Source organism: Giraffa tippelskirchi, chromosome 1, assembly GCF_054371585.1.
Source record: "Giraffa tippelskirchi isolate mGirTip1 chromosome 1, T2T-mGirTip1v1.2.pri, whole genome shotgun sequence".
In the NCBI taxonomy this organism is placed as follows: domain Eukaryota; kingdom Metazoa; phylum Chordata; class Mammalia; order Artiodactyla; family Giraffidae; genus Giraffa; species Giraffa tippelskirchi.
The window spans coordinates 26,794,951-26,802,489 of NC_137275.1; the positions used below are offsets into that span (position 1 = coordinate 26,794,951).

At 38.5% G+C, this 7,539-nt stretch overlaps 1 protein-coding gene across 8 annotated transcripts in view; it reads right to left on the bottom strand.

Annotated features, from left to right (window-relative positions):
- Window positions 1–6,162, bottom strand: part of MTHFD2L (methylenetetrahydrofolate dehydrogenase (NADP+ dependent) 2 like) — a 143,523-nt gene extending 137,361 nt beyond the window's left edge. For 4 of the 8 annotated variants that reach the window (XM_081586756.1, XM_081586757.1, XM_081586754.1 and 1 more), the window contains exon 1: window positions 5,958–6,162. In XM_081586756.1, coding sequence (XP_081442882.1) covers window positions 5,958–6,100 — 143 coding nt within the window. In that variant the 5' untranslated portion in view covers window positions 6,101–6,162. Of the gene's footprint in view, window positions 1–3,373; window positions 4,147–5,924 lie in introns of those variants that run through there. The other 4 variants (XM_081586755.1, XM_081586753.1, XM_081586761.1 and 1 more) reach the window with 3 other exon arrangements.
- Between the last annotated feature and the right edge of the window lie 1,377 nt (window positions 6,163–7,539).

Sequence of the window (7,539 nt, forward strand, 5' to 3'; positions counted from 1 at the left end):
TATCTCTGCAGGTACTAGTATAGTTTAAATGCTGTGTATCTTAGGGCAAAATTTGAAGATTTTGGGGTTCAAATTAACAATAGTGACAAAACAAACTCAAGGGAACCAGGGCAAAATTGGAATACGTGTGGAATAAAACCAATCACTAACTAGTACGAGGGAGCCTTTCAAAGCAAGCGAATTTTTTTTTAAGTAAGTTAATATATAGAAATGTTAAGTTCATGGTTTTTTAAAAAATATTTCATTTCACATCCCAAATGCTTACACTGTGAAGTAAAGAAATTATACTTTCATAAGTCAATAAAAAGTAAAGTAAATTCTTTCCATTATGTACGATTCTTTCATTCAATTTTGTAACTTAACACTTTCAGAAGTCTAATCTGTAACTTAGAACATCAGTAACAACCTAAACCCCTGGAAAAGGAAATGGCAACCCACTCCAGTATTCTGGCCTGGAGAATCCCATGGATAGACGAGCCTGGAGGGCTCCAGTCCATGGGGTCACAAAAGAGTCGGACTCGACTTAGTGACTTAACAACAACAACCTAAACATCCATAATTTTTGCAGAAAAAAAATCTTATATGCTAAGCTTTGTACCCTGAGAACACTTGGGCAGTTTGTTAAATCCCATGTACATCTTCTCAGAACAATTTTTTTAAATGTTTAACATAAAATATACAGGTTTACAGAAAACCAGTTTTATTGAAATACTGTTATCAAATACCTTTTTTAAAAAAAGCATTAAATAAAACACCTAGTGGCAAGTCTAATTACTACCATAATATCAAAGAGTATTGGTGAGTGTATATGTTTTGAGATCTCTGCATCAACTGTGTTATTAATATACCTGTACTTTTGCTGGCAATATTATAAGTTGTACTCCTATTACTGTGGTTTGAGGCAAACATTCACAATTGAAGAAAATGCTAAATTTAGTAGAGATCAGTGACCTCCCATCTAAGTTTAGGGATCCTTAAATTCTATCCATGAAATCCCAAGTAAAGAGATACCCTGTATTAAGGAAATCTGACAACATAACTTTTAAGATTTGTATGCAAAATCAGTTGTCTTGATTCGCAAAAGTTCTGTAATTTAATAAGAATTTTCAGAATGACAATAAGCAATAGGGAAATTTATAAATTGCTTGTAGAGAAATGCACTAGATAGATCATGCAGGTTCCAACTCTATCTTCACCATTTATTTACTGTGTTATCATGGACAAGTTATTTAATTTCTTTAAGTCTCAATCTCCTAATCTGTTAACTGGGAATAGTAATAGTGTCTACTTCCTTCAGTTGTTATGAGGATTGAAGGACAAACTATATGTGAAAAATCTCAGCAAAATGTTTAACATAGAGTAAGGAAACATTAAATATTAATAAGAATTTATTTTTCAACAATACAACTGGATTGCTTAAAGCAAGATGATATTCATTGCAGAGTTAATAAACAGACAAAGAGGGAAAAGGAAACATCTATTTTTAAATTATAATATGCCCTCACTTTAGAATAACAAATCTTTGAATAGTCTCTTGGCTTGAGGCATACTCTTTAATGAGAATAATTCTAGAAACCTAAGTAGAGTTCAGATCATTAAGTGAACAAACTTGGTTGGTATGATGTTGACAGGAACACGACATGCATCTGAGAGTGAATTATTTCATATTTCAAGGACTAGACATTAACCAACAGCAAAATGGTTAGGTAAATTAAGGCCACTTGACTTAATGTAATATTATGAAGCCAATAAAATGTTAACAAAAACAATGGCAATACAGAAAATACCTATGATATAATATTAACAGGAGCAGCTGTATAAAACTTCTTGGATACTATCAACCCTGAGGTCTTCTTTGAAACTAATTTAGGTTTGTATTATATCCCATTCTGAACACAAATTAGTTGATTTTATTTTCTGGTCCAGATTGCACGTCTTAATAGTAAATCTCACTAATTACTAATCATTAATTTATCCCACTCATTGGACAATTCAGATTTCACCCAAGCTCCTACATCTTTAAGCATCCTTCTACAATTTAATCATCCCTAAACCAAACTATTTTTAAAAATCTTCATTGATTATCATCCAACTAGGGTATTAACATGAAAGAATAATATAACTACAAAGCATCTGAAAAACAAAGATTTGGGTCATTAAATAAATTGCTAGATTATCACTAAAATCATGACTAACAAGGTCTGAGATTAGTATTAATTTTCTCTGTTCACCTGTTCATCCATTTTAATCAGAAAATTTGATTTTGGAGACATTACATTAGAACATATTATCTCTTAACAGCTGAAGCACAGATATAAAACTAAGATATAAGACAATAAATGGTTAAACATTTAGGTTCTAAATTTAAAATGACACTAACTGCTACAGTCCATGGACTCTCACGAGTAGGACACAACTTAGTGACCAAATCACCACCAATAACTGCTTAGAAATAAAAACTGTAACCAGAGAGCTATCATAGCTCATTGTCATTAGAAGATGTAAGGCATTAAGACTCAAAAATCACAATTTGCCAGCAAAATAAAATGTGATTTTGAGAAACTGCCCTTACTAGCCATTGCCACAAACTCTATCTTGGTTGAAATAATTCCATGGAAAATCAGCTTCAGTAATGGTACTAACTGGAGACTGGGTCCTTTAAGCTTCACATGAGGATAAAATGATCTTTAAATAAATTCTACAGCAGACAGAGAAAGAGAAACTGAGTAAATACTAGAGGAGAGGGTCTCAAGGAAAACAAACCACCGTACATATACAATTTGTCTTTTTAAAATTATTAAACTATCCATCCTATGAAAGAAGAAGGTGTTAGTTGCTCAGTCGTGGCCGACTCTTTGCAACCCCATGGGCTGTAGCCTGCCAGGCTTCTTTGTCCATGAGATTCTTCAGACAAGAATACTGGAGTGGGTAGCCATTTCCTTCTCCAGGGGATCTTCCCCACCTAGGGACTGAACCTGGGTCTCCTGCATTGCAGGCAGATTTTTCACCATCTGAGCCACCAGAGAAGTCCTATAAGACATGATTACTTACATAACATAAACCAGTATCTCTTACTAGCTCCAAAAGTATAGGTTTTTTTATTTTAAAAATACCCTTGGGATATCCATTTAGTTACTAAAAATGAGTTGATGTAGTAAAGCATGGTTTGGGGAAGCCTCTGTCGGAGGATACCCAAAAATCCGCCTGGAGAACAGCATTAACATACAAAGTCTGTAAATTTGCCTCCAGATGGGATAGACTGCTGCCCAGCTCCATATACTTAAAAACACTGCGCCAGACTCACGTGATGTTTTACAACTCAAGCACATTTTGATTTGTAAACTTCTCACACAGCAAGGCAAAACTGGGAAAATTTAATCACCAAGAATTTTTTATTTGTAACTTTTTGGCTTTTTAGGTAATTCATTTCAAGAAACAATAAGCTGCAACAAATAGAAGGGACTTATTCATTTCCTTGACATTTAAATATATTTTCTTTCAATTAATAAATCTATTTTTTCATGAGTAAATGGGGAAAAAAACTCACTGCAAATTTTAAAGGGAAATCATTCTGAGATAAATATTAAATGATAAATAATAATTTTGTAATTTTCAAATTCTGTTAAACACTATTTCTTGAAATTCTCTACTAAGAAAGTATTTTTATGTTCCATTATAAGTATCTAATTAGCCAAAGATATGAAAGACAATCAAAAATACTTTTTTTCATTTGAGGCTCTATACCAGAAACTGGTACTAAATCTGTTAATTGAAAACAGTTAATATCATTAGGGAAAGAGTTTATCAAAGATTCACTGCAGTAAAAACACTAAGGCTCAAAGTTCAAGTCAAGAGGATAATGTAGGATTTAAACCACATTCACTATGAATAACTACACAACTAATGTGTCACTACATATTAACTCATTATTGACCGGGGGATTTTTGCAGAGACTAACACCTGTGGCCAGCAATTTGTTACCAAGTGATATTGATATATCTCCAGTCAACAACATTTGGGTAACAAAAGACATATTAATACGTCTCTGGTCAATAATGTGTTAAAAGAGATGACCGAGGATGGGGACAAGTGGGGAGGCAGACAGTGGCGACCTCTGGAAGATGGAATCTCTTCTCTCTGCTGGTCCTAGAAGAGAAAAGAGACACCAATGAGCATCAACACACTGTCCGGATTTCTCCCCACCCGAGACCCATCAGTCCACAGGTGTTTCTCAACCTTACAGCCAACTTCACCTTCATATATGGTACTTAGTGACAAGGGGATGTCAGAATGCCACCTATCCTAACCTAACTAGGGCTGCCTTGAAAAAATAAAAACCTATCAAAGGTATTACTTACTTCTATACAGCTATAATCTGAACGCAGCTGGGTTGAAAGTAACACTTCTTTATCTACATTAAAATAGCTTTCCAAAATTATTCCACTCAACTATTTTAAATGATAAAAGACCAGTCAATTTAAAAGGCTCTGAATTATCCATGTGTGTATGTGCATGTGTGTGTGACAACAAGTGGCTTCAACGAGATAGTTAGGTTTTTAGCTTTTATGGTTCTCATTCAGTGTATTGATACCTGGAGAAGACAAGATGATGGGGTTGTCTATTTACACCATCTGACAAAGGGAAATTAACCAACTTACACAATTTGAAAAAGGTTATCTTCACTCTGGGAAGAAGCCCTAAAATAACTCAAATTCAACAAATAATTATCTAAATAGTGTGACTGTGGTGCATAATTCCTTCAATTCTGTAATGCAAAGAGAATTCTACAGAATCTGCTTTTCCTGGGTTGCAGAGTTTGTAATTCCAAACCAACTGGCAATTTTTTTCAGACACCATGAGAGCTTCCACAATCAGAACTCTGAGTCATTGTTATTTTCTCACATATTCTCTGGAAGACAAACAGCAGTCACTACAAACTAAGTCCAAAGTAAACCCTATAGGATTTTTTTTTTTACTTCAATCACGCAAGACTAAGATCCAAATATATACAATGAAGAGTTAATCAATTTAAGTTAAATAAGCAGACACTATGTTTCCTCATAACTGATCTTTCCTTCCTTCCCAGCATAGTGCTGGGCATTGGGGCTATAAAAAGACGAATAAGGCACAATCTCTGGCCACGTAAAACTGCAGTTACAGCACGTTATTGAAATCCCTGTAAGTCTGAAAACAAATGGACTCACTGGCTCTGGGTCAAAACAAATTATTCTTAGCTTCTTAGATCTGAGTTTGTATAACAGCTACAAGTAACGAAAGGACGGACAAAGCGTACCATTTGTACAGAACAGTTAAAACCTACTCGCAATCTGCTAGCCAGCAACAAGGTCCAAAGAGATGCAGTGAATCTAAGATTGATCATGTCAATCTAAGACTGCAGACATTTGGGAAGCGCCATACAGAAAAACACCGAGAAGTCAAGATTAATGTCTGCTTTTGTGAAATCATTAAGAATTGTAGAGCTGGAAAAGACCTCAGTATTACCACCAACAAAGAAATTCAGAAACTCTAAATCATCTGGCCATCGTCCACTCCTTTGTTTAGGAAACACAGCCATAACCAAAACCAAACAAATGCTTCAAACAAACAGACCACGTGTTTTTAAGGCCCCTTTTCTGTGGGTCTCAGTGGTCTTCCTCAGTCACTCAACTGCACCTGCTGCAAAGATGGAACGTTCCAGTGAGCGCAGAGAACATCCAAGTTGTCTGACTTGAGGCGGATGCGACCAGCCGGCCTGGCCTGCAAGGCCAAGTTCCAAGGGGAGAAAGGCCTCGCCCTCGCCCCCGCCCCGCCGCGCGGCTGCCCCGGAGCCCCGGGTCACACGCGCGAGGCCTTGTCCGCGCCAGCTGCAGGCGCCCGGCCGGCCCTCCCACAGCCAGTGGCTTCGCACCGGGGAGCGCCCAGACCCGAGAAGGTCGAGCGTCCGGGAGCGCTCGTACCTCACGCAGCTGCTCCGAAAGCCCCGGAACGCCTGCCCTCCCGCTCCTGGCGCCGCGAAGGGCAACACCGCACTCCAGCTCAGCGCCGACACTCGGCCCAGGCAGCCGCGGAGCAGCCAGGAGCCGCGGGCCACCACTGTCATGGCCGCGAATGCCGGCTCCCTGACAGAGGCGCCACCTCCGCCGCTCCGGTCCTCACTGCGCCAGCCGGACTCCGCCCCCACCCGGCTCGGCGGGAGAGCGAGCGAGTCCCACCAGCCGAGGCCTCCCGGGGGCACCTTGCAGGGGCGGGGCTAGAAGCCGAGTTCAGGGCCGGGGGCGGGGCTGAAGGAGGCCCTGTACCGTCAGGGGGCGGGGCCGGGACCCGAGCCCCAGGCTGGACTAGCACGTGCGTCGGAAGGCAAGAGTTTGAGGTATGGCCTGGCGGCTTCTCTTGCACTGGGCACGCTGCTGATGTGCCCATAGCGAGGACACAGGGAAAGCGTCTAAACTAATCAGTTCAAGCAGCACGCTCCCTTTCTCCCAAACCATTGCTCTGCCCCGCAGCTGTCCAGACTACTGGTGATTTCATTTAAAGCAGGAAGAATATTACAGCTTCTCTCTCCCTTAGTGAGACCTTGGGATACCCTTCTCCTGAGAGTAAGAGAAAGAAAGACAAGTGTGAGTGTGCGAAGGGAGGAGGGAGACCTGGCTGAACAAGGCTTGGACCTAAGAATTTCTATTGCTCTACCTTATCGTTTCCACTTTGGAGAGGAAAACTTGTCATTTATTTTCTGGAGTCTATGATCTACCTACTACCTAGGAACCTGTGTTATGTGAAGAATTTGTAGTAAGAAAACAAAATAGCAGCTTCCTTTAAAAAGTAAAAATCAGACTGACCATTTTTTATGCTGAGATGTGGTAGAAGATGAACTGAGTTATGCTTTTATTTGAGCAAAAATCAACTTGAATCAGGCAGCATCCAACCTAGCAGATAGAAAGTTCTAAGGAGCATGTCTTTCACAAAGTGAAAGACTTGTAGGCAGAAGGGAGCAGAAGTTACACTAGACAAATAAGTGGTTTCATTTGACTATTGAAAGGTTACTTTCCTTTAAAACTGCAGAGATCTATCAGACCTACTACCTAACTAGTGATAATATGAAGAAAGAAGCAGAACTACCTTAATGCCCTTAAAGTAAGTATTGTTTTTTAAATTTTCCTTGTAGTCCAGCTTAAGGATAATGCAAAATATAGAAAAAGTTGTGCACAAAATGAAAAATACATAATTGGGAAAATTAAATATATTTTCTGTATTAAAAATACAGGATTATTTCTATGAATTGTTACATTCATTAAATTAAAAGTAATAAAATTATCAATAATAATAGCTAACAGTTTCTGTAGGTTTACTCTGTTCCAGGCATTCGTCCTTTACATGGATTGTTTCATTTAATCTTGACAATAATTCTCTGAGAAAGATCCTCTTATAATTCTCATTTTACATATGATAAATTTGATCTATGAAGAAATTGAGAAACTTGCCCAAAGCTACAAGTCTAGAGGGTGGTACATTCAAAATTCAAAGAAAGGCACTTTGATTCTA